The sequence below is a fragment of the Mastacembelus armatus genome, chromosome 5 (assembly GCF_900324485.2).
Source record: "Mastacembelus armatus chromosome 5, fMasArm1.2, whole genome shotgun sequence".
NCBI lineage: Eukaryota > Metazoa > Chordata > Actinopteri > Synbranchiformes > Mastacembelidae > Mastacembelus > Mastacembelus armatus.
This window is the reverse complement of record NC_046637.1, coordinates 26,947,408-26,974,872: the sequence shown is the minus strand read 5'-3', so window position 1 is coordinate 26,974,872 and position 27,465 is coordinate 26,947,408. Positions and strand designations below refer to the sequence as shown.

The following is a 27,465-nucleotide window of genomic DNA, read 5'->3' as shown; positions in this document are numbered from 1 at the left end:
CAAATCTAAATCTACTGCTACCACATTTATATAATACACATAATAATAGGCCATATTTCATTCCACCTGAAATATATAGTATTTTTAGGCTACTTTACATTGGTTTACATCAATTTACTGGTTTGGAAAGTAATACTTGTTTTTGGGGTCTGTGGTCATGCTGTGATAAATTCAAACACACATTAACGCTAATAATGTTTATCTGGCGCGAGATTCACACACATCTGGTTTTATCCAGTCGCTCTATAGTAAAAACTACATGACCCATAAATCTTTGCATTTCCGGCTAAAACCGGATGTGCTGTCGGATTGGTTACCGAGCACCTTTCAAAAACAGTGCGTGGCGGTGTATTTTCCCTGATAGTTGAGGATTGTTGATTCTTAAAGTTTACACATATTTGCTGAACATGAGTGACGTTATTATGGACGTACGCTGTTGTGTCGTTTGCCTGCTGTAAATAAACGCTGTGTTACGAAGGTTTGCCTCGTCAGCTAGCTAAGTCTCCGCTAACGGTCCAAGTCAACGTTAACGTGAGTTGAACCGCGTCATGTTGAGGTTGTGTCTTCAGCGTTAGCTAACAGCTAACAGCTAATAGCCAGGGGAACCTGTTTGTCGCAGTTTAACCCTAAAGCATCTAAATAACGTGTCCTCTGCAGCTGTCGACATGAAGTGTTTGAAGGTGGACGAGTATATCCAGCGGACTGCTTCACCGAGAGAGACGGAACTTTTACTTCAAGAGTTAGAGGTTAGTAAGTATTAAAATACTAAGGTTAAATACACCACTTAAAGACGATAAAATGCTTATATTCATTGTAATCTAGCCAAGGAGTTAATATTAGTATTCTTTCCTAAAAAACAAACCTTAATTAAATCGCTGACTTTTGACCCAGGATTACCGGTTCCCTTTGCTGTCATAGGTGTTTGGCACGTTTTGTGTATTAAATCCAACAGGGTGTTACTATTAAGTGTACATTAAAATGTAAATATACATTTTCTAGCTTTGAGAAGTTAACCTAATCCTGTTTGATTCACATTTTGCAGAATTATGTGAAGAGTCGACCAGGCCTTCAGGGTCGCACGCTGTGTGACAGGGTCATCAGAGCCTGTAACCATCAACTTGGACTTGGATCAACTCAGTCTGACCACGTCAGTCAGTTGGTAAAACTGGTGGAGCTTTCCCTTCGAGGCTATGACATTTCTGCAGCACTTGTTCCTCAGAGCAGTCCGCTGTACATGGAAAAGATCCTTTTCCATATCGTCAAGAAGCTCAGTTCCCTGGAAGCTCACAATCAGTGCAGCCATATAGCCGGGTTGCTTTACAGCAGGCTTATACCAGCACAACAGGTATGCTTTGCTTTTGTCTGGTATACTGATTGTACAGTATATTTGCTTCTTTACTGTCAGTATTAACCAGTTTGTTTGGACCGTAGGCTGAGGACTACTCTGTTCTTTTGAGGAGCTGCTTCTCGGTGCTTTGGAGTGGACTGGCTGATGTCAAGGAAAGGAAAATTCTGAATCCCCAGGACAAACTCCACTGCCAGATGCAAGCTTTGAGCTTCCTCCTGTTACTGAACACTGAAAATGCAACTCCCTCCTCCTCCAAAGCTCCCATGTACATCGAGGATGCCATCACTGAATATGAGAGTAGCTGTGGATCAATGACAAAGGATGATGCTTCCGTTCTTCTCCAGGAAGTGTGCACACTTTTCAACCGATGTTGGACTGGTGGTCAAAGAAGCAAGGGGGATGGGTCCAAGCAATCTATTCAGATGTCAAGTTTATATGTGCTTTTTGAAATGGTGTTAATTATAGTTAAGGTGCTGTGTAAGGTTGGCATCTATGATCTGGCCTCCACCTTGTTGAATGAAATTGAGAGCAAGGTTAAAGACCATGAAAACTGTCAGTGTACAGCTCTGTTGCTTGGCAAGTGGGCAGTAAAAATTCATTCAGCAATGAAAGCTGGTAAGGAAGGTGGCCAGGCTTTGACAGAGTGTACTAGAGCCTTGAGGTCTCTCTCAGAGGATCTGGGGGATCGAGAAGCTCATTCAGTTTTGGAAGGGTGCGGACTAGTGGTGTGGGCTGTCGAAACTGGCCACATCAAGGGATTAAGTGGACCTGTTCTCCTGGCCTGGTTTTCATTTCTGGAGGAGCATCAAAAGTGGATATTAGAAGTTTTAAACAAGGTGAATACTGACCAAGAATGAAGACTTCATATCTGTGTTTGTGTGTTAAGTAGGGAAATCATTCTGGAAAATTAGAGTACAGTTCAGTTTTTTCCCAAAGGCCCTGAAAATTGTATTTATGTTTTTTTCTTCTTTTTTTATGAGAGCCTCTATAGATTGGTAATTGGTGGTTTGTTTTGTTTACAGAGTTCCACAAGTTTGGCTGAGGGCAACAGACTGCAACTGGCCCTTTGTCTCAGTTACTACCAAGGCTTTGTTTTTGCTTATGAGAGTATGCTCGCATCACAGGTAAAGGTACCACCTCAGTGTCAAGTTTCATGAAAACCTTAAAGCTGAAAAGAACTTGGATCATAACAGTTTCATTTTGCAAAAGTACATAAATGTACTCTGGTTCTGATTGTGATGTGTCCTCCTTAGCTGGAAAACAGTGATACACTGGACAGAGTGCTGCTGTACTGCCAAGCCACAGCTGGACAGATGATGACTGAGCTGCGTAAGCTGCCTAGTGAAAACCTCCTTATCAAAGCAGGTGATTCACATTCTGTCTTCTTAGTGTTTCTGAAATGCTTCATTAAGTTATCTTAATATACGGGTAATATGTCATATTACAGTAACATTATTGTTCTGTGTTCAACATATTATTTTTTATTTTTAGTGGTTGGTGTGAGCAACTTAGCTTGTGGCTTATACAACCAGCGTCTCTATGACCAGGCCTTCACACTAGTTGAGATCATCTGCAGAAATCTATGCAAGAATTGTCCCGTCTCCCTGTCTGCTGATAGGGTAAGCTCTTCCTAAACATTTTGTTTTATTAGCCATCACATTTAGTTTTTTATCATTGCAAAGTCTAGAGTAGCTCACATACACATGATAACTCATAATGTTGTATACATTATTCTTGCCTAGTTGAGCCGATCCTTCATGCTAGCTGTGCAGACTTCACGGCGGTCTGGACAACTGGAGCGGGCACTTGACTGGGTGATCCTATGGCTGAAAGCCCTCGGGGACAAAATCGCAACACATATGGCTGAGCCGATCTCTCTGTGGGTGAAAACGAAGACTGATGCAGCACGTAACTCGGAGGAAGATATTCGTCTAAGGTATAGACAAGTGCTAATGGCGTGACTTTACATTAGTAATGTCTGTAAATAATTTCTGCCTAGATAAGTAAAGACTAGAGAAACCGTAAAACTCTTGGCTTGTCCTGTCCATCGTTGAACAGAACGTTACGGGATGGTTTTGGTCCTCACGTCCCTGACGATGAAGTAATGCTCTGCCTTTTGGGGAAAGAATTGGAAGCCTATAAGGAGGTGGCAGGGGACACTGCCCAGGAGCGTTACAACACTCTCTGTGATCTGCTGGACATTTGCCATGAGGAGAGTTCCCACACCCACCTACGTGCCGTCTACCTTTGTGAAATGGCCCAAGTTGTGTGTTTCCAGGATTTCAGTGAACAGACTGACTGGTAGGAGCTTTTATATACACACCATTATTCCCAAAGAAACACAAATAACTTTGCTTTGTCTGAATGCCACTTGGGAATTGTCTTGTCTTCATAAATTGTGTTAGATTAAAATATGTGTTTAGTACCACTCTATGCTGAAAAGAGTCAGAAAGACTCCAGGATTGAGTGAGTGAGTGAACAAGATGGTGAAAGGAAGAGGAACTAAGCAAAAGTGTAACTTATTCAATTTCCATATATTTGTCGAGTTTAGTCATGGGTTTGACACTATAGAGCATAATACATACTTGCATGTGAAAGGGTTGTAAAAGGCAAATGAGATGGAAAGGAAAATAGGTCAGTGCTGGCACTTGAGAAATGTTTTAGGTGCAAAAAAATGTTGTACTGGGATAAGTGGACAGCACCACAGCCACTAATTAAAGCAAAGTTAATCTGCTGTGTAAACATGGGTAGCATCCAAACAGCCTTTTTTTAAAACACTCTGTAACAACACAGCACAGCAGTTGATTTTACCCATGAAGCTTTACGGCTACTGGAGGAAGAACCAGAGACTCCGGAGAATGCTGACAGACTGAAGGATGACAAGGCCCATGCTTTACTTTGGCTCTACATCTGCACACTTGAGAAGAATCTTCAGGAGGTGAGCACTGCTGGATCTCTCAGGGTGTTATGTACATATAGACTTGAACCTCTGACAGACGAAGTTATGTATGCATTAAGCCATATTCACACAGCCCTTCTGATTAATTTGAATTGGGTAAGGGCTGTGATACACTGACTGGTCATTGTCCAAAACAGTGCAGATCCAGTTTGACTTTTTCTGGCAAGGTACTGGGTAATCACATGTATGTGATACCTTGTAATGTGAACACTGGATTTCTGCTGTGTACTCGTCACAACCTAAAATTCAGTCAGTGTATTATAAACCATTGTGCTATTTTAAAGCTTATGGGCATCTAACAAGTTTTAAATGCACTAATTTGTTCCTTCAACTGGACGTCCTCAATAGTATTTCTCACTGGTAAATAAAACAGTGCTCCCTCAGCAGTGCAGGTTTTTGGGTTGTTTTATTGTATTATTGTATATGTGTGTGAATCCAGCTATAGCCATAATTTATTTTCACAATATAAGCGGTAATGAACTGTAATATCAAAGTGTTTAATACACTGATAAAGCATGTTGTGGTTTAATAAACTATACTGTTTTTGCCCAGGCCATTGAAAAGGACAAAAAACTTCAAGAGCTGAGTGAACAGACCCAGTGTCTGGCCAATCCCGTAGGAACCAATGATTTTGATTATGAAGACAAACAGAAGTCACAGGACAACATTCTGGTCTATGAAGGCCTGCATTTCAACCTGGCTGCAGAGAACAGTAGGAGCACATTATTTACCTTTAAGTGGACACCTGTATTGTGAGAGCTATGTACATTTTTAGGTACAGTATTTATGACACTTTTCCCCCTTTTAAGAGTTGTGTAGACCTCTGGAAAGAGCTCTGGATGAGTGGTCCAGTCTTCTGCAGAGTCAAGTCCTGCCTTCTGTGAGGTGCCCCAAAAAGACCTGTAGCTCTATTGCTTTGACTGCAGCTCTCTTCAGGCTCATGGGAAAGGTAATAATACAAAACCTGGACACGGATGATCTCTTCTGGTTGTTCTTCAACTCCAAATGGATTTTGAGCTTTTGTTATTTAAGTAAACCACCTCAAGCAATTCATACAGCATTATATTAGTGATATGCATTGTTTGGCTTAACCAGATCTACTCAATCCTCTCTGCAGCCTCTAAAGGCTTTGGAAGCTTACCAACTTGCTATTGGACTTTCACATCACCTTGCTGATGCCCATGGCTGTGCCAGCTCCCTCTGTCAATCAGCCAGCCTCCTTCTGGATATTGGCAGTCCTCAACTGGCTTTGGTAATGGAGTTTTCTGTTTATTATTATTATGGATGGGAATCAAGAGCCGGTTCCAATTTAGAACCGGTTCCAAATTTTTTGATTACTCTTAAGTCGTATGCCTCCTTGTTTAGCAATTTCTTTTATCGATGCCAACATGTTTTTCTGAATCAAATTTTGCAGTTGCACTAGTGGAAACCTGAAACAAGAAGGCAGTTATGGTGCAGTGGGAGAAGTGGTCCAAAGCCTGGTTTCATTTCATGAATAAATATGACAGCAGTGCTACTTACTGTAAAATAATCAAAGCACCAACAGAACAGCACATGTCTCATGGAGGGTCAATGTCCTGTGTTAACATTATTGCCACACAACAGACTTAGCAGGTCTTTATTTGACTAACATATCAAATAATATTCTCTCGTCCATTTTAGAAGCTGACAGACTGTTACTACACACGGCTCTGGTACTGTCTTTACCAAATCATTGTATGTGCAACGTTTAGTGTCCTGTTCCAGACTCGTGTGTGTGCCTATACGGGCGTGTTCACTCACACACTGGTAGCGCTTTGTTTACAAAGACAGACAGAGGAGAAACACCTGGCACAAGGGAAACTGTGGCCTACACTCCAACAGAATAACAATCTTGTAACCCATGGGTAAAGGGACGGGTGTTGGGTAGTAGGACTGAAAACAAAAGTTTTCTCTCTTGTGTAGAATTGCGTCATAAAATCCATGGTAAAACTAATAAACTATTAAAAAATACACACTTTAAAAGAACGGTAAGTTCAGTTGGATTGATTTAACAAATAATAGTTTTTGTGGTGTTCAATGGAATACTGCATTCAGTCTCAGAGATAACAGCTGTGTTGATGCTAATAATCTGTGTATTTGTAGTGTTTTTTAACACAGAAAACTAATAAAGAATCAACAAGGGGATCAAAAAAAAAACAGTAACTGATACACAGAGTTGATAATGGTCCTGAAGCCAGTTCCCATCCTTAGTTATGATTATTCTTTAGATTTCAAATCCTATGGGGAGAGGTGGACATTTATTGGACGTTTATTGGCCCATTTTAATTACATAAGAAATGATTTCCTAATGAAACGTATTATTTTCAGGCCCAGCTAGAGCGAGTAGAGAAAATTCTACCATCAGACACCACTGCTGAGGGGCCGTCTTCCCTTTCTGTATTGGTCATTCTGTTAAAAGCTCAGTACTGCTACAGCACAGGACAGGTACGTAACATGTACTTGCACTGTTTTTTATATTATTTCAGTATTGTTTTTGTCAAATGTGCCCTGTCGTTTCTGGCTTTATTTCAGCTGGATCATGGTGTGCGTTATTTGTGTGACGTGCTTAAAGAAGTGAACGAGCAGAGGCAGTCTAAGAGCTGGTACCTTCTACGTGCTCGAGCACTTCAGACCTGTTGCTCCTATCTGAGTTTGGACACGACTGCACTTCCACAAACTCAGCGGTGTTGTATCACACAGCATGGTGAGAGAAAACATTTACTACACTTCATATAAGCCAAAGGCTTTTTTTATTCAACATTGTGGGAATGGAGTGCTGAAGTTTGCAGGTGAAAAAGTTGGGTCTGTGCTTGTGTGTGTCAGGTGTAAAAAGTCCTGACACTGCCCTCTATGAAAGTCTGAAGCTTCTCTGCAGCCTGCTGGTCACATTAGTGGGGAAAGGCTTATATGGGACTAACAGCAGCAGTTCAGATGTGCATTTCATTAACCAAGGTACGTGTGTGTCTCACATTCATGGAAAAACTGATAATTCTTGTTTGCTTAAATGTTGTTTGCTAGTTTCTCTCTTTGTCTTGCTCTAAGAGCAGGAGAGAACCTGATGTTGAAATGGCAGCTGCTCTCAGAGCTGTTAAACTGCTCCATGAAGATGGTGACTGTGAGGAGCAGCTGTGGAGCCATCAATGACGCCAGGCTTCAATGCCTAGAAGCCCTGAAACTGGCCATCAAGCTGCAGGCACTCAGCCAGTACGTACATGTATCAGGCAGCAGGTTAAAACTTAAAGTTGCAGGGTCCAAAAGACAAGTAGTGAGCTGAAAATGTAAACTCACTGACAATTCAACAGGTCACAGTCTTTTGTCTGTAACTTGTTACAGTGTCAGATTGTTCAGGTGTAACTTTTTTAGAAATGTTATATCTGTTTGAATTTGTTTTGTTAGTACATGCTCTACTAGTAACTGGCACAATGTAGATGTAGCTGTGTCACAGTATGTAAGACTTTTCTTTTTTTGTCATCATTGCTTAGATGTGCTGAGCTGCTGGTGATGAAAGCTGAGTTGGAGCTGGTGCAGGGGGAAAAAGAGGAAAGTGGAATTGATTTAGACAAAGTGAGGAACCTTCTGGAGCTCTGCACAGGTGAGTTAAATGCACAGCTCCACCAGTTCAAATCACAGTGATTACTTTATTCATTGTATTTTCAAAATCTTATTGACCTCAATGATTTCAGGTAACTTGTAGTTAAAAACATGTAAAATGAGTAATCTCTTATTTGTTATGATTTATTTTCTGATATAAAAATTACTTTAGGCAAATCATTCAGCCCCAGGTTAAAACTTTTGTTTCTTTTCCTCAGATTTTTCTGATCAGGCACAGAAAGCAGATGTGAAAATTAAGCCAAGGAAAGGTCGACCAGTGCAGAAATCTCAGTCTGCCCATGCTACTTTAGAGGATGATTTTAACGGCATTCTGAGCACTAGGTGGATTACCAAAGAACCTGTAGTCAGGGATCTGGCCAGCTCCCCACCTCTCAAAGCCCAGCCTCGCCGCTGGCTCTCCTCCCTGGCTCACGAACCTGACTGCCAGTGCCCCTGCTGCTCTGAGCCCAGCCTGGGCCGTGCTACCGCACGCTGGGCAGCTACACAGGCTGATCTGATCCTTCAGCTGGATCCCAATGAAGCCAAAGTTAGCCTGAAACTACAGTGGGCAACATTAGCGCGCTGCAAGAGTGTCACTGCCAAACTGGAGAAAAAATTGGCAAAACTCTTTCTTCCCTGTGGTCCTGCCAAAGACTCATCTGAACCCTCGCTGATGCAGGATCTGGTGGCCCGTGTGTACCTTCGCATGGCCCTGTCTGGGCTGGAACCAAGCTTTAACAAAGTCTGCAGTATATGGAAGGTATTAGAAGCTGCCTTAGCATTTGTTGATTCCTCAGCTTCTCCAGTGCTAAGACCAGTGAGAGCAGGCCTAATGGTAACCAAAGCTGTAGTATCATTGATTACCTTGGCTTCCAAAAAGGGCTGCACCCCAGAGGAGCTCTTCTCAAATGCTTGGACGTGGAATGCACCAAAAGAGGATAAAGTGCTGAGATCAGAACAGAAAACAGTGCGGCCCTCGTCCTTGCTTAAAAAGCCTAAAGACGCTGATATTTCTGACAAGTCGAAGAAGGTGAAAGCTGCTAAGCCCAAGATCCAAGTGACGAGCTCTTCAAGCAAAGCAAAGAGAGTGGTTCCAATGACACCAGTAACGGTGACGTCAAAGCCCTCTGGTAAGCAGCTTGGCTGTTTTGACTTCAACACAGTGGTACCTACATTGTCCTGCACTCCCGTTCAGAAGGTGAAAGCCTCTGCCTCAGTGCAGAAAGCACCAAGGACTGCCCCGAAGCTACAGTTTCATGTGTACGAAGAGTCGTCACCAGTTCAAGTCAAGCCTGTGCCCGCTGCCCCCAGACGCACAAAGAAATCTCGTTTCAAGGTAGGCATCGTATCAAAGAAAAAGAAAACTAAGCTGAATTTGTGTTTTTTTTTTATTAAAAAAATCTTCTTTGATATTTTCAAACAGGTGGAGTTCAGTGACGAGAGTGACTCAGAGGCTAATACCCGAGCCGAGCACAAAGAAAAACCAGATGTCCTTAAAAAGCGAACAGCTACTAGAAGAGCTGCACAGAATGCTAAAAGAACCACAGATCCACCTCCAGATAAGGTCCCACCCAAGAGTCAGGCTAAAGGGAAAAAGAGTATTCCTGTGCTTTTGGTCACATCTTCTGAGGATGATGAGACTTTGGTGTGTCAGCCTGCCTCAACAAGAAGAGGAAGATCCAGGACAGAGGCAGACACAGTGGAGAAGCCAGACACAATGAGGACCATTGAAGAAGAAACTAATGAAGTTCTTAACATAAGCATCGAGCAGCTTAGGACCTCAGACACTGAGACTGAAGACATTCCTTCCCTAAGTAAAGATATTGGTATGTGTTTAGATGCTCTAAATACACTAATCACAACTCCAAGTTCCTCCACAGCTGACTATTATTGTTTTTAATACTCAAAACTGTCGTTAGTTATGCTTCAGGCTAAACTGCTATAGCTCTGATCTTAATGCTCGACTCTTCGTAGACGCTGGTTTTGAGGTCTTGCGGAAGGATATGTGTTATAATCTGGAGAGTGAGGACTTGTCAGAACTGAGGAGCAGAAGTCATCTGAGAGAAGGTCCACTGACCCATATGTCACATTCAAACACCAGGCCAGGTAAGGTGTGCCATATGTATCAGCTCTCATTTTAAAGACACGTAACTTATGTTGTAATATGTTTTACAGCAGTTTAATTTATGCATCTATGTCTGTGTCACATGACAACATATTGTGATACCAGTGACTGTGTAACAATAATATCAGCCCATCCTGTCCTGCCTTTATAGACAGCAGGTTTATATACCTGTTGTGAAATGATTAGTTTCACTGTTTTAAAGATATTTGCACTATTATCCTGGTTTCTCAGTTGTTGTTTTGTTTTCTCTTAGACAATCTTTCTGTGGAGGATGTTCAGTCATTGCTTCAGTCAGCTTGGGTTGACCTTCAGCACTTTCCTTCTCCCGCCATCTACCCGACCCTCTGTGGCCTTCTGGCCTTGACCAAGGGACAGCAGGATCCCGTGACTACGGCAATGTTACACGCCCAGTCCTTAGGCATCACAAGCCGTCATCGCACCATCAGGCATTTATTCAGCTGTCTCAAGTGAGTGTGCTGTGATTTCACAGTTAACACTTCAGTCCATATGTTAAGTATCTCAGAAACAATAAATTTCAAGCTTTTACATTGCATTCCTGAGAGCAAGTGATACACAAACCTTTTGACACTGATGGCGCACAAATTGTCAGTAATTGTTGATCTGGTGTCCTGCTGTAATCTGTAAACAGAAAGCTGAAAAAATCATCCTGTGAGTTGGCTGACAAGATGGAGGCTCTGAGTCTTAGTGAGCTCAGTTCAACAGAGTCCAAGGCTTCTGCAGAGAGATTATCTCAGCTGGAGAAGATCTTTTCCTTTCCTACTGCTGACTCCTCATCTTTCCCCCAGAGCCACTGCCAGGACTTTATTCAACAGCTTCAACACCTTCCCTCAGGTACAGACATCCCTTTAGCAGGCAGATCAGTCGTCTGTAATGTGGTTTACATGTCAGTATTGCAGTACTTTTTTTTTAAATTATACGATACCTCTATAATGTAGTTTTTCTTATTGGTGCTATGCTCAGTGTTGCTGATTTAGTGGGTGTGCTCTTTTTGTGTGTTGTCCATAATCTTATTTGAATCAGATTTGTTGATCATTGATAAGGAAAAGCAGAATTATTATATATCCTTTCTCTGCATCTCCCTCTTTCCCATACAGATGTAACAGTGTGTGTGATGTCTGTGCTTGGAGTGAAACCTGGGGAGATGGGCAACAGCATCATTCTGTCACGTCTTGAGAAAGGATCTGCCCCCATCACTGTTCACATCTCCACATCCAAACACCAGGTGATGACGATCTTTTAAGATCTGAAGATGCATGGATTTATTTTATTTTATTTCTTGCTCCCAAACAAGTATTGCGTAACAGCAAACATTTCCAAATCTACACAAAAATACAGAAGTACTGTCATAACAGTTCATTTACTTGGAAGAGTTTTAAGCAGTAAATGGTGAATTTGGTTTGACTGACCATTTTTTTTGTCTCTGTATTGTGCAGCACCCCATTAGTTGGCTGGTGCAGGAGATGGATAGCATTCAGGTGGAACAGAAGGTTGTGAGCTGTGTGTCTGAGAAAGCCAAGTGGTGGGAAGGCCGCAGGGCACTTGACTCTCGAGTTGAGGTAAGTGGTGAAGAACAAGAACTGGAGAGTCCCAGGTGGAGTTGCGATGCCAGTTATTGCCTTACTTTCTCTTTGTTTTATAACTAACTAAGTGAGTTTAAATTAATAAAACTGAAATATTCCTCCAGACATTTAAATTCTACCTATAAATATAACTTAGTTGATTATTTTGTCTAAATGCCTTCAAATCTTATTTTCAGCATCTGCTGAAGGAAATGGAGGAATTGCTGGGATGCTGGAGGAGCCTTCTTCTACCCCTGTCATCAGATTCTGAGCTCCCAAGGCAAGCTCGGCACCTTTGCAAGGCCTTGTCTGCCAGAGGCATAACAGTCAGTGAGGACATGTTGAAGGTTTGTGTGTTTTGTTTTGTTAGTATCCAACCTTCATTTCTACATGCTCTTAAAAGCAGCTGGAGAATGAACAGGGGAGCAACAACCAGCTAATCCCTGGCTTTTATTTCAGGCAGTGCTGTCTGCATCTCCTGTGCTCTCTCAAGAGGACCTCCAAAGATTTGCTCTGGGAGTCTCTCCACAGTGGGACACAGAGTGTAACCAGCTTCTCCACACATCTGTGTCCCTGCTTACAGACAGAGATGAACCCTGCGGTCACGTGGTTCTCATCCTGGACAAGGTTGATTTCATAATTTACTTTTGTTCATGGGGAGCCTCTTTGAGATTTACATAATGTCCATGTGGGATGAGAATGCTGAAGTGTATGTGTTACATTCTGGTTCCTGTACAGTACCTTCAGAGGTTGCCATGGGAAAGCATCTCCATCTTAAAGTCTCGTTCTGTCAGTCGCATGCCTTCCCTGCACTCACTGATTGGGCTGAGCATTCAGAAAGAGGTAAGATTCAAAGACACAACTATGATATGGTTTGTGGTGCAGATGTAATCTAAGAGCTGACATTTAAGACTAGTGTTGGATGCAGGTGTCTTTATTGAAGTCATCTCTTTTAGACTTGCTCTCAGTCCATACTGAAAAGGGGTGTGGATACAAGGCAGGTGTTTTATGTGCTGGATCCTGATGCAAATTTAGGAAACTCTCAGGAGCGCTTTAAGGAGTGGTTTAGCAGGTAAGAACAACACTCAAGGCCATCAAGAGAAGCATTTGCTCTAAGTTGTATGAATAGTTAATGAATAGTTCATTTCTGTCTGACTTACTGTGTTACAATTCTCCTTTAAGTAGAATGGACTGGGAAGGTGTGTGTGGAGTTGCTCCTGACTCAGGTCAACTGGAAGAAGCAGTTGCGACAAAGGACCTCTACATGTGAGTTTAAGTGTCCTTATAAGGAGAGGAAGTAATATATAGACTTCTCAACAATATTTGATGTTGAAGGTACAGTCAGCAATTCTGGAAAATTATTATTGGTGTTGTGATCAGCGTCTGTATTAATCCACAAGCGGTGTCACTTATAGTTTGGTAACTATACCCTTCAAAGTTCATGTACCATAAAGGTTTTCAGTGGAACATGGCAAACAATTTACCAACCTGTCCAGCAGAAACAGAGTAACCTCTGTATCCATCCTCAGGCTTTACACAGATCCTGGACCTGGCTTGATCAAAGCTCTTGCTTTTTGACATTAGTATTTTTTTTAGCCACATCTTCCCTTTGGGAAAGTTGCGTTTAAGCACAATGGAAAACATAATTGTGTGTATGAATTAGAATTGCTGACTATCCCTTTATTATACTGTTTTAACTACAGAAGTACAGAAAATCCATATGTGTCATAAAATGTCATCACTTTTATGTTGTTATGCTTGTTTTAAATTAAGTCATTTGGTTTGGTAACTAGTTTTATTTGTCTTTGTCTGGTGTCTGATAGATACGTGGGTCATGGTGCAGGTGCGCGGTTCCTAGACAGCCAGACGGTGCTGAAACGCCAGATGAAAGCAGCGTCTCTGCTTTTTGGCTGCAGTAGTGCTGCTCTGGCAGTGCGTGGGGATCAGGAAGGACAAGGCATCATCCTCAACTACCTCATAGCAGGCTGGTGAGTGATGGCAGATACTTCAAGTTATACTTTGGCCTTTTAAATCAAGAGCTTGGTAAATTGGTTTTACTAAACTGATTACTGCTCAGTCTCCTGTGGTAGCCCATAATCTTTCCCTCCCTCCTTAGCCCTTTTGTTCTGGGAAATCTGTGGGATGTGACAGATCGGGATATTGATCGCTTCACTAAAGCCTTGTTGGAGTCCTGGTTAAGTGCTGGGTCTGGAGCTCCCCTTCTGGATTATATGGGTCCATCGCGTCAGGCCACACACCTGAAACACCTCATAGGAGCTGCACCTGTGGTCTATGGCTTACCAGTGCACCTGCAGTAGGTGGGCTGGTAAGCAAAAACTTGTAAAGACTGAATGTAATCAATCAATCAATTCAATGTCTAAACAGAATTATTTTAGTGCACGAGATGGAGGACGTGTCTGTAAATTAAAATTTTTTTTTTTTTTTAAAGATTTTTATTATTTAAACATAGTCTTCCGTTTTAAACCATTATTAAAGTGTGAATGGTTTTAAATAGCTTGCTCTGTTTTACTGAGTGTTCAAATGCATTTTAATGTGTTGACTGAACATTTTTTTTAAATAAATTTCTGCTGACATATAGTCTGTGCTTGTGTTGTGGAAGTGACTACAATAAAATGACATATCTGTATGAACCATATAAAACTGCTGGGTCAAATGTGAAATGAAATTGGGATGTGTCATGTAATAAATATGTATAGGCTGTATATATGTACAGACAGGTGTCGAAAGGTGAGAAAATAATGGTATTGTTTAGAGCCATTAAATTACCCACAACAGTTAAAGCACAATTAAGAGCTTGAAAAGTGCGAGAGGAGTGTTTTATCCAGCCAGCAGGGGGCGATGGTTCAAACTTCAGGCGGCCCTTCCCCCGGAAATACTTTCACAAAGGGTCATTTGGCATCGCGCTCCCAACATGGCGGTGAACCTGACAGACCTCTCCCTGCCGCAGTTAGAGGGACTAAAATCCCAGTTAGATCAGGTAATACCAACAACTTTACTGGATTTCAGTTCCCAGCGTGTCCTTACACAGGGACTCTATGAGGGCGATAATCCGGGTCAACGTGAGACATTGCAGTAGCTAACTCGGCTAGCTCCTCTTTGGCTAACGGCACAAATACTAACTTTAGTTAAATAAATTCTCCCTGTGCGTATCTAATGTCTGTCTCGTCATTTCAGGCGTCTCGACAGTACGTAAGGTTACGGAGCTGCATTTTATTTGCCAGTAAAACTTGGCATTCTTGTGATAAATCAAACAAAACACGTTTGTTCCAGGGAAACAGTGTTTACACCCAAACCATAAAAAAATCAGTTTCATTCATTCAATATTGTATTAACTTAACGTGAATCCAGATGATAGTAAACACAACATGACTGCTTGTCCGACAGTTTAGATCATGTTAATAGCTTATGTTGTCTCTGCTTCCTGACACTTTATACACCAAACATTCATTTGATTAATAGAATATATATTTCCCACTCATTCTGAGAAAGATTATTGTTTGATACATATGAAATGAAAGCAATTAAAAATAAAAAAAAAACTGAGCTCAGCGTAAAGTAAAACTTTTAATAGCAGCTGACAGGTGTGGTTTTGTATACAGGGTTTTGATCGCTTGGTGCACAACAACTGACCTCAGCTGTTTTGTCAATTTTGCAGGAGATTGAGTTCCTCACATCTTCAATAGGTCAACTCAAAGTTGTCCAGACCAAGTATGTTGAAGCAAAAGACAGTCTGAATGTCCTCAACAAAAACAATAAAGGTGAGAAGAATACTTTTTATTTTATGTTTCACAAGCCTGTACCAGAAGAACTGATTAAAAACCTATGTATCCTACTGGTTCTTAAATTGCTCTTATAAATAACAATCTAGTAAAGAGTTTAGTCGTGTTTCACCACGTTTCGATGTGCACCTGAAGGTGATTTATGATTTATTAATCTTATCCACTTTCTCTTGCAGGAAAAGAATTGCTTGTGCCACTTACCAGTTCTGTATCCTTCCTTTGCAAAGAGACAACCAGTATTTTGCATGTTTGTGTGGTGTGTTCTAAATGAACTTCTGTTTCTTGAGATATGTTTCCTCAACGTTGGTTTTCCTCAGATGTACGTCCCTGGAACTTTAAATGATGTGGAACATGTTTTGGTAGATGTGGGAACAGGGTACTATGTTGAAAAGGTAAATATATTTACAATTGTATTACAATAAATAATTGAATATTTTGATGTTTTACTAAATGCATATTCATATACATTATATGTAACAATATACGTTATTTCTCTCTCTGTAGAATGTTGAAGACTCAAAGGCGTTCTTTAAACGCAAAATAGACTTCCTTACAAAGCAGATAGAGAAAATTCAGCCAGCCCTTCAGGAAAAACATGCTATGAAACAAGGTAAACCCAACTACATTTTTCACTTATGTTTTGTCGGTTTAAAACCATATATTTTATTGCGTCAGTTCAAAGTCTTGAACATGTTTTAAATGACGTAATACATCCCAACCTTTTATAGGTATTTTGATCAGAACTTTGCTTAAAGTGCAAAATGTAAGTCTATGGACAGTGGCATGTTTGTTTTGGTTGTTTGGTGTACTAGATTTAAAATGAATAAGTTAATGAGTCTGGTATTAATTTAAGGCGATTAACAAGGTGTAGCCATTCCTCTGCGTAGTTCAGGACATATACTACGACTGTTTGATGAATACATTGTGTTTTGTCTTGCAGCTGTGATTGAGGTAATGAACGTGAAGATCCAACAACTACAACAGAGCCAACAGTCATCACAGATGGTTGGACCCACCAAGGCTTAATGAACCTGTTTGAACTCTTCATGATGGGCAGGATTTTTTTTTATTTGTGTACAGTAAAATTTAAATCTGCTGTCATAGGACAAGAAAATGCCCTACCCTAATCTAACCAACTCATGTTAAAATACTGCAGCATAAAAAAAATAAATGTTTTGTTTGTCTGAAGTAAATGCAATAGTTTTTATTTTCCCATGGTGAAGCACCTGTGTACTTGGTTGATTTTCATTCAAGTGTGCAGTTAATCTGCATAATTAAAAAAAGGTTAAAAGCTATGTATTTAAGGAACATTAAGTGTTTTCATCCCTGTGTATTCATCATTAGGACTCATTACCATAAGTATATTTAAATCAAATACTGTGCTTAAATACAATTTTGAGGTACTTGTATTTTTTACTATATGTATTTGATAACTAGTTTTTTTTTCATACAATACATAGTACAAATAAAATTAGATTAAACAGGCTGATACAAGTTGTGAAAATAATTAAATAAAGTTTATTGGTAGCTATTTTGCTATTAAAAAGGACAAATACTTGATTATTTGCTGCTTTACAGTTGATTTACACACCAGTCAGTTAATCCAGAAAATAATGCCAGGACACTAATCACTAACTAGTTAATTTAAAAAATAATTTCCAGCTTACATTAAATAGCTGCTTGCAAATACTTAATGTATAATAAAAATCCAGGGACTATTTAATAGTAAAGTCTCAGGGGCACAGAACACTTTCAATACGAAAAATATAATTTCCTGATTACACTCTCAAACTTTTGGTGAAACATGTTGGGGGCACTTGTTAATGCCAGTAAAGTAGTTACCTCAATACTTCTTCCACCATCAGCCTGTGATGAAAATCGGTTTGTTTTTTAAAGGCGGATGTAAAACTAGTCCACAGTTAGCATTAGCTTCGTGTGTTAGCTGAGTCCTTGTAGTAAGTTCAGCAGACTGCCCCCTCGCTGAGGTCACGGTCGGTCGTTGCTACGCGGCTTTTGTTGCGGTCGCTGTTACCGGGAGTGGAGCCTGTTGGGACGGACGGTGGCGGCAGACTGAGCACGTAGATGAGCGGCGCGTCGACGGTTTGAGCCTGGGAACATATTGTCGTAAAATGGGAAACGATTGTTACTAAAAACAACAACAACAACAAAACAGTCGGTAGTTTTAAAGTTGTGTTCCGCGCGGACGCACAGTTTGGACTGAAGCACGTTCGCTCGTGCGATTAACGTTAACGTCGCCTGTTACCCTGGAGACGGGCCGCGCGGTGAGTAACTGACGTTAAGCGCCGTCGATCCTCTGTCAGAGTGAAATCCTTCTTCGGACGATAACACCGACAGGCCGTTTAAACCTCCCGGAGCTGGAAGCACGTCGTGAGGACCGGAGCAGCATGGTGAGTGGGGCCTGGGAGCGGGTACGCCAGCTAACACGCGACAACCTGTTTGCGTCCTTCCCGGTTGACTCGCGCTGTAACTCGGGCAGCGTCCAGTCCGACCGGACCGCGTCTTTGTTGGCGACGGAGCCGCCAGTCGAGTGTTACCGTCAACCTGTCACGTTAGTTAGCTTGGGTTAACGGGTAGAGTGCCCGGTTTGCTAGCTAGTAAAGTTGCGCTAGTTAGCTTAGAGCAGGTGTTTATGGTGTTACCATATGGTAACTTCAGACACTGTGCCAACACGTGTTGTAACAACATGTCGAAACGGACAGAAGTGTGATATTTGTCTGTGCCAAGTTGCATCAAATGTTCGGTTTCAACCTTTCACGATGCTTGTGGAGCAAAAACTACACGTGAGTTGTGTTAAATGTTAACGTTAGCTGTTACACAACTGTAGCTAAAGAGCTATCGCTGCCTGATAAAGGTCACGGCACTGCGCCGCGGATATGTTCACCTCCAAAGGCGAATGACGCGGACATGACCTGGTGATCAGCTAAAATAACACGACCCCACTGTTTCTACCACCAACCATTTTAACGTTATTTACTTTGAGAGGAAACAAAAGCGTTTTGAATGTCGCTGCATGGGGAACCCAACGCCGGGCGCCATGTGCTCTTTCTAATCCACAAAGCAGCGCTAGTTTGCGTCATGCCGCAAACCCTCTGTACTTTAGTAGAATATTGGATAGCAAACAGGTTGGACTGACAGGACGTGAGGCTTTGATTCATGTAGTGGTGTCACATTCACCGACTGGAGAACAGTCGATGTTTTGCAATGGATGACAGGACGAGATGCCTTGTGCAAGTTAACTGTGTGGCCCAGGCAGAGGCGGACCTGCGCCATGTAAGGTCACATGTGGCCGTTTGAGTGGCAGGGTAAGAGTCGGGCAGAGGCCAATGAAAAGCCACTCACATGGTTGCGTAAAGTGGTGACGCCAAATGAAGACTGAAAGCTGCATTAGAGGTTCTCGGATAAAGTAGCTTCATTCATTGGATTGGCTGTTATGTATGAGCGAATGGCTTCCAATGCGTAAATGTGCTTTTCATAGCTTATTCATTATCAGTAGTCACATGCTTTCATCATCATTTCTGGCTTTGTGTGAATGCATTTATTACATGGTGGAAACAATAGAAACAAAATGTTAATTATGCGTGATGTGTGATATTCAGTGTTAAAAATAAGACGTTTTATTTTGCCCTTGTGTTTAAAGGGCTTTTCCTGACATGAGTGACTGATGCCAATCAGATTATCTTGGGTACATTTCAACATTGCCTGCAGTCAGTGGAAAACATGTGCAAGACTTGTGATGGCTTGTGCGTTTGATGTTTGCTCTATGTAGCAGGAAGGTGCTTTTGCAAAGACATTCTGATTGCCTAACAGCAGGTTATGCACTGCACCATTTGGCAACCTTGCACCATGTTCATCCATATTTTACCATGTTTAAACTAGAATAATCTTTGTCCTCCGTCTGAAGTCCATCAGCCTATCTTCAAAGTCCTGCCTCCACTTTTAGAAAATAAAAACAGTTTGAAGTCCAGTTTTCTCTGACTGATGACGTGCACCGAGCATGTCTGAAATCAGTTGCAGGGCTAGGAACTCCAAACATCAGTGTCTAACTTAGTGTGATGGAATACATCTCATCTCAGTGGAAACAGTATCATGATCCTGACACTGGTTTCCTGCTGTCTGCACTTGTTTTACTGAGAAATACTGTGTAAGGTGTGAACACATACCTATCTTCTATAATGCACAGCATATTCTTTTAATACTGCAGGTGACCACAAACGGAACTGGTTTGAATCCCAATGCTAAAGTGTGGCAGGAGGTGCCTGCCCACCAGAGTGACATCCCACAGGGTTTCCCAGAGAATTCTCCTTGGCTGCAGACCTACCCTCCTCCTGCTGAGATGATGGACGGTATGAGCTTATTCAGTGCTGTGTGCATCATTATTCATCATTCATGTAAACAATACCCCCATCTTTCCTGCACTGGCGCAGAAGATAAGTATGAGGATGGTCTAAAGTGGCATGTATAGACACAGTTGTATGAAAGGTTACTAGGATAATTGTACCTAGACAAGTAAATACAGTGCATGTCTAAACATGGCAGTTATTTCACAACCATTTTGTTTTTCCATGCCTCTTCTATCTTAGGTTACTCAGAGGTTCCCTCTGCAGGGGGTAAAGGATATGACACTGAATATCTTGACAGCACCGCTGACTATGCCCCTGCACCTGCAGAGGGAATTGTGAATGGCGTTGACCACCCTGATTTGGATTATTTAGTCTTCGATCCACAATGTGAACCAGCCATAAATGGGGATGTTTCTAAGGAACAGGCAATGTCAGAGGAGAGCCTCCGAGAGTCTTTGAAGAAAGAGCTTGAGTTCTGCCTTTCTAGGTGAGTAATGTGGAAATGTACATGCTAGTTCAGGTGTTCCCAACCCATCTTCATCAAGGGCCACTGTCCTGCTTGCTTTCCAACTATCCCTGTTCTACTTTCCACTGATTACCTGGATCAGTAGCTGGAAGATATTATCTCAGATATCTCAGTGGGAAGACACTGAACTGTCATCATAACTTAAGAGTGAAAACTATCCAGAAGTATTAGGGCAGTTGTAATAGAAATGATTTAGAGAAAAGGTTTATTGAATGATTTCTGTAAAAGTTGTGTTTTTTTTTATATCAGTGTTTTGTGTTTTTGTAGGGAGAACCTGTCAAAGGACCTGTACTTAATATCCCAGATGGACAGTGATCAGTTTGTTCCCATCTGGACCATTGCTTGCATGGAACACATTAAAGCCCTTACTTCTGACATGGATCTCATTCTGGATGTACTGCGAGGTAGTATTGCTGTCGTTGTCCTTCTATATGGTGGAAAAGCTTGCACCTCCACTGACAATCTAGTTTACTGACAGAATCTATATAAAACACCTTGAACCTATATAACACGTGCAGTGACCATGGTGTGAATAGTGCATGCTGCTTCAGGATGGTGCAAACTGTTATTTGTTTTTTCTCTGATGCAGCCTCTCCTATGGTGCAAGTTGACGAAACTGGAGACAAAGTTCGGCCCAACCACAGTCGATGCATCATTATTCTGAGAGAGGTGCCAGAGACTACGCCAGTTGAGGTAAATACAACCCAGTATTGCAAATATAGCGTCCATAATATCTACATGTCTGACTGTACAATAAGTCTTCCAAAGATGTATCAGAGAACCTGCACTATAGCCTGTGGGGAGATATGTACATATTGTGTGTTTTAGGTATAAATATATAATGTGCACCCTGCATCTGTTTCACAGGAAGTTGAGGCTCTTTTTAAGAGTGAAAAATGTCCGAAAGTGTTAAGTGCAGAGTTTGCACACAACAGCAACTGGTATATAACATTTCAATCAGATATGGATGCACTACAGGTATGTCACCTCATTTATAGCTACATGGCTTATCTTTGAGCAAATCAGATGTATGTTCTAAAGTTACAGTTACATTCTGTGTCATTAATAATTTTCTGTCAAGATCATATGTAAAAACCCATTGGGTGTGTCTGTAAATTGTTTTCAGGGTAGATTCTATTGAGACATTGTGACTTACTGGAAATCTAAGGAGAGGAAAGCCTTTTTTAATTTTAGAAAGATTAACACAGATTTGACAATATTATGAATATTGTTTTTTTTGTTTTTTTCCCCTCCTAGGCTTACAGATATCTGAGAGAGGAAGTGAAAATGTTTCAGGGAAAACCAATCATGGTGAGTTCTGTCTCTGAACTGCATAAAGTTGCTGCCTTTGCCTGTCATTGGTTGTACTTAAGACACTGATAATGTCTCAGAAAGCCTCGTGTTTTGCAAGACTGGTTATGTTGTCAGCTGTCACGTTACTATACAGGCTAGGCTGGTTGGCTCAACAGTGACCTTGGGATTTGTGTGCACTTGATAAGCATGAAAGAAATCCAGTGGTCTCTGTTTCAATGTTCTTTTTGTGTTTCTGTTGTAACTGTGCAACAGCCATATCTCCAGACAGTTTGTTTTTCTTATCTCAATGTGATATTTACTCAGCATTTGAAGTGTCTAAGACGTTCCTACTGTGTTGACCTTTTGTGCCCTATTTTTTCCTGGTAAAATAAATGAGGCTGTGTCTATTTAATGGTCCTGTCTAAACCCCAGTGATGATCAGTATCGCGCTTAGAAGGACCCATATGCACTGTGGCTGGCAGGGAGGACCTTACGTTTTCCCTTCTATGTATCTCCTTCTACGCTACACTTCTACTTTACTCTCCCTCATCCTTGTTTACGCTTCACTCTCCCTTCTTCACACTCCCTCTCCACCCCTTTTCCTTTGTCAGTGCAGTGTTGTATGGCCTAATGACCGTGAGATTATGAGATCTGAGGGGACCAAAGGACAAGAAGTGTTCCTTATTACAAATGCAGTGGATCTTTCACATTTTTAACCATAACAAACACCCCGGACCAACCCCTCTCTGCTTTTCTCTTTGCCCACAGGCACGGATTAAAGCCATTAATACATTCTTTGGTAAGAACAGCTTCCGTAGTGTGGACTCAAGTGTGTACAGTCAGCATGCTCACCCACAGGCCCAGTATGGTTCCCAGATGTACATGCAGCAGTTGTACAGTCCTCAGCAGCAGTATCCTGTTTATCCTTTGGTGTCTCCCTCCTGGAACCCTTCAGTCATGCCTTACTTTGAAACACCACTGGTAAGATCCTGAATTTACTCTATTGCTCATAATGTAGCAATATTCTGTGCTCCATTCCTTACAAAGATGCATCATTTAGACCATGAGACGTCTTTATTGTGGTTCACATTGTGTAATTTGTCTTGCTACTGCCATGTTTTATGTCCAGGCACCTTTCCCTAATGGTGGATTCATAAATGGTTCCGGGAACTACAAAGCAAACTCGAGCTCCATCAACACCCATCGACCAATGAACAAGAACCGGTAAAATTAACATCCTTCTTATTTTTGAAATGTGTTCATTGCATTTGTTTAAATATTAGTATTTTATTTCAATTATTTTCCATCTCACTTAACTGTATATTGTGAAAATTAACTTCTGTCTTAGGAATTGCATTTATCAATTACTCTTAAGTAGTTACAAAAAAACACCACAGTGAGCAAATACTCTTAATTCTGGCCAGTGTTTTTATTCCCTTTTTTTTTTTTCTTCACTTAATGCATTCACCCTCTTATTGACTGAATTGGTGATTATAGCTGTATTTTTTCAGTGTAGAGCTGACATTGAATATTTTAAGAAGTGTGTTCTCTTTGTGTATGCCCAGAAACCATGTGAAGGGCCACCATAGGCCTGCTGACATGCCCCCTTCTTCTTTGGCTCTGGGCACCCTGCTTGATGGCCTGTCTGGTCCCCTGAGTCCACAGCTCCTGCAGATGTCGGGGACAACAATCGGCACCACTTCCGAGCCAGTCTCTCATCCCTCCTTCATCCCCAAGAACACGTCCTTACAGGTCATTGTACCTTGTGGAGACCAGAGTGGGGGTGGACGGGGCAGGTAAGAGAATATCATCCTGTTTAACACAACTAGATGCACATTTATAGTCTGAAGATTAACAGGCTATGGCTAAATCAAACTCTCTCTTAAGTTGTCTAGACTTTACAGGTAGCAAAACTGCCATTCACTGCAATCTTTGTCTTTTATGTGTGAATAGAACTTAATTTAAATGATCTGTCTTGATTGTAGGAGAGGTGGCCACAGAGGCATGAGGCGGAAAAGAGAAGATGAACATACCACGGTTAGTGTATTCTTTTTTTTTTTTTTTTTTTCCCCTTGTAATAAAATGCAGTTTCACACAAAACATTTGCTTCTACACTGTTATGTAAACCAGAAAGTTCCTGTTGGTGCTTCACTATGAAAAGGTTTATGTCAGTGTACTTTTTTGTGGGATGCTTTTTTTGTGGGTGTGTGTGTAGTGTGCAAGATCCTTGCATTAGTTTGACTTCTCCTAAAATACAAATTGCAGAGGCCTTTCCCTTTGATGGAACCTAAGGTACTACCTCCAAAGTTTGACCTGGCAACTTCCAATTTTCCTCCATTGCCGGGATCTGTGATCAGTATGCGGGGAGAAACCACACCAGAGACGCGCCTCTCTGATGTTGTACGTGGCCTAAAGGTGACAAACAAGGTAAATATCTTGTTCTTTTGGGTACGTTCTATTCTGGAGACATTTAAAGCTACAGCTACTCATTATATTTCAAAATGGTACGTTTCAGGCTGCGAGCAGAGAGGTGAATGGGACCCATCATACAACAGTCTCAGAAGATTCTGTAACCTTGACTGGTGAGGCTACTCATGTACCACCAGAAACAGTGACAGTACCATCCTTGAGGTAAAGTTTACTTTTAAACTAATAATATCTGAAAAAGAAGGGCAAATGCATAGAAAATGACAATTCTTAATTTTTATGTCGATTCAGCGTTTCTCCTTCAGTAGAGGAAGAGGAGGACAGAGCTGAAGCTCCTGTTATAGAAGTTACAATCTCCTCGTCGGCGCTGGCTGCATCTCCAGAAGCTTCAGAACATGCTCCTTCCACCTGCAGCCAGTCTGTTTCTCCAGAAGCACCTTTTCCATCTCCCCCATCTCCAACATCAGAAGCAGTAAGACCCGTTTTCCTCATCCAGAGTGCCACGTTAGCTCACTGTAACATCAGCTTATAGCTCCATGTTGGTTTTAAAAAGTAATTTTAAAACTCCCTTGATGATTCATGTATATTGTCACAAATTTAAAAAAAGAGCCATGAGGCTATTAATGTTATACTTGTATAAAGGTACATAAATTTTCCACTGAAAATCAGTTTTCATGTATCCAACATACATTGCTGTCTTAGAGACATAAAGCTGCAGCATCATCCATTTCTCTGCCGTTGATGTTTATAGTCGGAGTATTAAAATCCATCCATTATTCTCTAACCAGGGTCCAAGAAAGCTCAGCTATGCAGAGGTGTGCCAGAGAATGGCCAAGGACCCACCACCAGTGCAAATCCCTTCTCCTTCACATCCTCCCTCTTCAGCCAGCCAACCTCTACAAGAACTCAAGGTCAACAAAGTTGAAGATCCTCGGCCCCACTCCAGGCGCGCTGCAGACAAACCAGAGAAACCCGAAGACAGCCGGCCCCCTCGCCAACCATTACGCTCCTTTAGAGGCACACATGGCCAAGCCAGAGTTAGAGGTGGAGGGCTGAAGGTTCGGGAACATCAAAGAGGCCTGAATTATGGCAGACAGGTTCCACCACAACGGGGAGCCAGACAGAGTGGCAAGGAACAGAACATTCCCCCAGGGTCACCCAAATAACTAAACAAGGAACCTTTGAAACAAGAATTAAAACATAAATTAAGACAAATGGATGTGTAAATATGTAATAATTGTAAATAGACAGATAAATATATTTCTTTTGACAGACTGTGTCAAAGAATCTACATTGTTGCAGATTATTTAGACAGACTTGGGTAAATATTTTTTCAGGAAAGTACATGTAGTGTGCTTTTGGGGTGATAAACATATTTTGCTTAAAGTAATATCACCATAATCTTGTCAAGAGATGCCTCCCTAAACAGGCTAAAATAGGTGGGTGTGTATGTGTCTGAGAGGGAGGAGTGTAGACCTCTTCCTCTTCAGACTATACATAAAGTAGAAGCAAACTGTCATTATGTAAAATGGCAGTAGGGCAAATTTAACTTTTTTGTTTGCATGATTCATCTTCCTAGATTGTCAAAATCTGATTTTTTGTTTTAATCCATTATTTATAAAACAGAAGATATGTTTTCTAAAGCAGAATAACAAATCGTGGGGTTGTGGCTAAATATAGAAAGTTTAAATTTGTGAGCAGCAGCATTTGAAGAAATTTTTCTGATTGCTCTCATCTTGCTCTACAAATGATACTGATGAATATTTAAGTTCCGTAGATTGATTCCTGACATTGCATCATGTAATTGGTTATAATCCTTCAACGTTTTTGCAGAAGTGTCTTGGTGATGGTGTTTTTTGGATCAATATTTTTAACGTTTTGAGTCATTATAGTATTACTGGACTAGATTTTCGCTTCATCTTGCAGGAGTGAAGCAGTGATTCAAGGCCTGTGCAAGTCCTGTCAGCAAGAGTAGAAAGTACACTGGTACACCCAACTTTCATTTTTAACTGGTAGTATTTAACTGTTAGCTAGTTTACTGTGCTACAGCCCTCATAAAGAGTATTACTTGCTAATCATGGTAACAATAACACACAAGTAATTATGTATTTTTAGTAAAGTTTTTAGAGAAGGATATTTCAGAGATAATGGAAGATCTGAGGGACCTCAAAACTAGAAATATATGTATTTTTTTTTCCTCACATATCTTGGTTAAAGTCACATTTGATGCTTGTCTCATCTGACATTGTCTGCATTATGTTTTTTTATATGGACAAATAAGGCTACAAATGAATGTTGATTTAAGACTACTTTTGAGCACTCAAATCTCTATACATATATATAGTAGCTTTCAAACGTGGGCATGTTCATATTTTTGAGCTATGTTGATGTGCTTGCTTTCCTACTGTAGAATTTGTTTTTAAATTTTATTCTTAATTTGAATCTTTTATGGTGTTCAGTATTTCTGTAATATTTGTAATTGGAGTTTAGATTGAAATTAGATAATTGGTTGTGACAACCGAGTTGGAGTACAGTCTACAGTCACTATGAACTGAAATGCACTACCCTTTAATCTCCAGGCTCTTAATCGTTACAGAAGTAAGAAATGAAATAGTGTTAAAGAGAAATGTTGAACTTGTGCTTAAATGTGTCATGTTTTTGTTTTTATTTCTCCGGAATAATATGTGGTGTCACAAATGAAAATGAGCCTATACATATATATATGTATGTCTGACAGTGTGAATCTGTGTACAAAGGAAGGACTGCTACAGCGTACATGGGGCTATTAAACCAAACCTCCAGTGCCTTAACAGTGTTTCACTGTATAAATAGTATCAATTGTGCAAGAATTTTAGCACATCCAATTGGGACACTGAACAAGGCTGGTTAGTTGGATTCACATGTAAATCTCAGTTTGCTGGAGTGGTGCCAAATCTATGTGCATGCTTGTTTGTCCTTTATTGTGTTTGTCTGAAACAATTTGTCAGCTTGTCAATGCAATTTCTGTCGTTATATCGCAGTCCTCCTTATAACTTATCACAATCAAACATGGGATTGTAATTTCCAGCCAACTTCACACTGATTTATTAAGTGAATATTCTATTACTGAGCCTGTATGAAAAATAAAGATTTATTTTTAGACTGTCTTGTGTTTATTTGGATGTTTTTACACCATTGTTATTGCACCTGGTGGATTTGTAGTTTCAGAAAAAGATCTTTCAGTTAGATCTTGCATTTTCTCCATTTTGCACAAGTGACAGAACAGGACAGTGTAAATGTCCTGTCATGCAGCCCCTGAAACAAATTAAGTTGTTGCCATGTTTTGCTTATTGATCCTTATTGAAAGCGTTTAGGAAATTCCTTTGACAACTCAACAGCAAATATATTACAGATGTTAGTGAAAGTTTAGAGTTTTATATTAAAGCAGAAGTCGG

At 40.9% G+C, this 27,465-nt stretch overlaps 3 protein-coding genes across 5 annotated transcripts; all 3 read left to right on the top strand.

Moving 5' to 3' along the window:
• Positions 1-353: 353 nt before the first annotated feature.
• On the top strand, positions 354-14,248 carry espl1 (extra spindle pole bodies like 1, separase). Of its 3 annotated transcripts, XM_026306119.1 has the most exons (32): positions 354-531; positions 658-746; positions 1,043-1,345; positions 1,432-2,184; positions 2,371-2,472; positions 2,602-2,713; positions 2,840-2,967; positions 3,091-3,284; positions 3,407-3,649; positions 4,142-4,286; positions 4,860-5,019; positions 5,117-5,256; positions 5,425-5,559; positions 6,657-6,773; positions 6,861-7,032; positions 7,152-7,280; positions 7,376-7,532; positions 7,811-7,920; positions 8,138-9,255; positions 9,343-9,745; positions 9,894-10,025; positions 10,298-10,511; positions 10,694-10,896; positions 11,160-11,287; positions 11,499-11,621; positions 11,822-11,971; positions 12,084-12,251; positions 12,363-12,467; positions 12,581-12,696; positions 12,807-12,890; positions 13,448-13,612; positions 13,741-13,942. In XM_026306119.1, exons 2-32 carry the CDS (start codon positions 666-668, stop codon positions 13,940-13,942), a joined length of 6,492 nt encoding a protein of 2,163 aa, XP_026161904.1. In that variant the 5' UTR covers positions 354-531; positions 658-665. The 3 variants fall into 3 exon arrangements, with proteins under 3 accessions (XP_026161904.1, XP_026161906.1, XP_026161905.1); XM_026306121.1 differs by lacking the exon at positions 354-531 and having other exon boundaries at positions 666-746; positions 12,810-12,890; positions 13,741-14,248; XM_026306120.1 differs by lacking the exon at positions 354-531 and having other exon boundaries at positions 666-746; positions 13,741-14,248.
• Positions 14,249-14,517: 269 nt separating this feature from the next.
• On the top strand, positions 14,518-16,617 carry pfdn5 (prefoldin 5). Its single transcript, XM_026306124.1, has 6 exons — positions 14,518-14,622; positions 15,301-15,403; positions 15,601-15,632; positions 15,742-15,816; positions 15,929-16,034; positions 16,365-16,617. The coding sequence occupies exons 1-6, from the start codon at positions 14,557-14,559 to the stop codon at positions 16,448-16,450; spliced, it is 468 nt and encodes a 155-aa protein (XP_026161909.1). The 5' UTR covers positions 14,518-14,556; the 3' UTR covers positions 16,451-16,617.
• Positions 16,618-17,368: 751 nt separating this feature from the next.
• On the top strand, positions 17,369-27,175 carry larp4ab (La ribonucleoprotein 4Ab). Its single transcript, XM_026306123.2, has 15 exons — positions 17,369-17,832; positions 19,647-19,788; positions 20,026-20,272; positions 20,579-20,715; positions 20,901-21,004; positions 21,179-21,289; positions 21,569-21,622; positions 22,373-22,585; positions 22,734-22,828; positions 23,170-23,400; positions 23,590-23,641; positions 23,870-24,031; positions 24,120-24,235; positions 24,323-24,503; positions 24,820-27,175. The coding sequence occupies exons 1-15, from the start codon at positions 17,830-17,832 to the stop codon at positions 25,195-25,197; spliced, it is 2,226 nt and encodes a 741-aa protein (XP_026161908.1). The 5' UTR covers positions 17,369-17,829; the 3' UTR covers positions 25,198-27,175.
• Positions 27,176-27,465: the final 290 nt, after the last annotated feature.

Bases quoted from the DNA above. Each gene is read 5' to 3' on its own strand.
- espl1 (XM_026306120.1), top strand. From the start codon at position 666: ATGAAGTGTTTGAAGGTGGACGAGTATATCCAGCGGACTGCTTCACCG. The intron at 2,968-3,090 runs GTAAGCTCTTCC...ATTCTTGCCTAG, and splicing joins TCTCCCTGTCTGCTGATAGG to TTGAGCCGATCCTTCATGCT. The intron at 3,650-4,141 runs GTAGGAGCTTTT...GTAACAACACAG, and splicing joins TTCAGTGAACAGACTGACTG to CACAGCAGTTGATTTTACCC.
- pfdn5 (XM_026306124.1), top strand. From the start codon at position 14,557: ATGGCGGTGAACCTGACAGACCTCTCCCTGCCGCAGTTAGAGGGACTA. The intron at 15,633-15,741 runs GTATCCTTCCTT...GGTTTTCCTCAG, and splicing joins TTGTGCCACTTACCAGTTCT to ATGTACGTCCCTGGAACTTT. The intron at 15,817-15,928 runs GTAAATATATTT...CTCTCTCTGTAG, and splicing joins CAGGGTACTATGTTGAAAAG to AATGTTGAAGACTCAAAGGC.
- larp4ab (XM_026306123.2), top strand. The intron at 20,273-20,578 runs GTGAGTAATGTG...GTGTTTTTGTAG, and splicing joins CTTGAGTTCTGCCTTTCTAG to GGAGAACCTGTCAAAGGACC. The intron at 24,236-24,322 runs GTAAAGTTTACT...ATGTCGATTCAG, and splicing joins GTGACAGTACCATCCTTGAG to CGTTTCTCCTTCAGTAGAGG.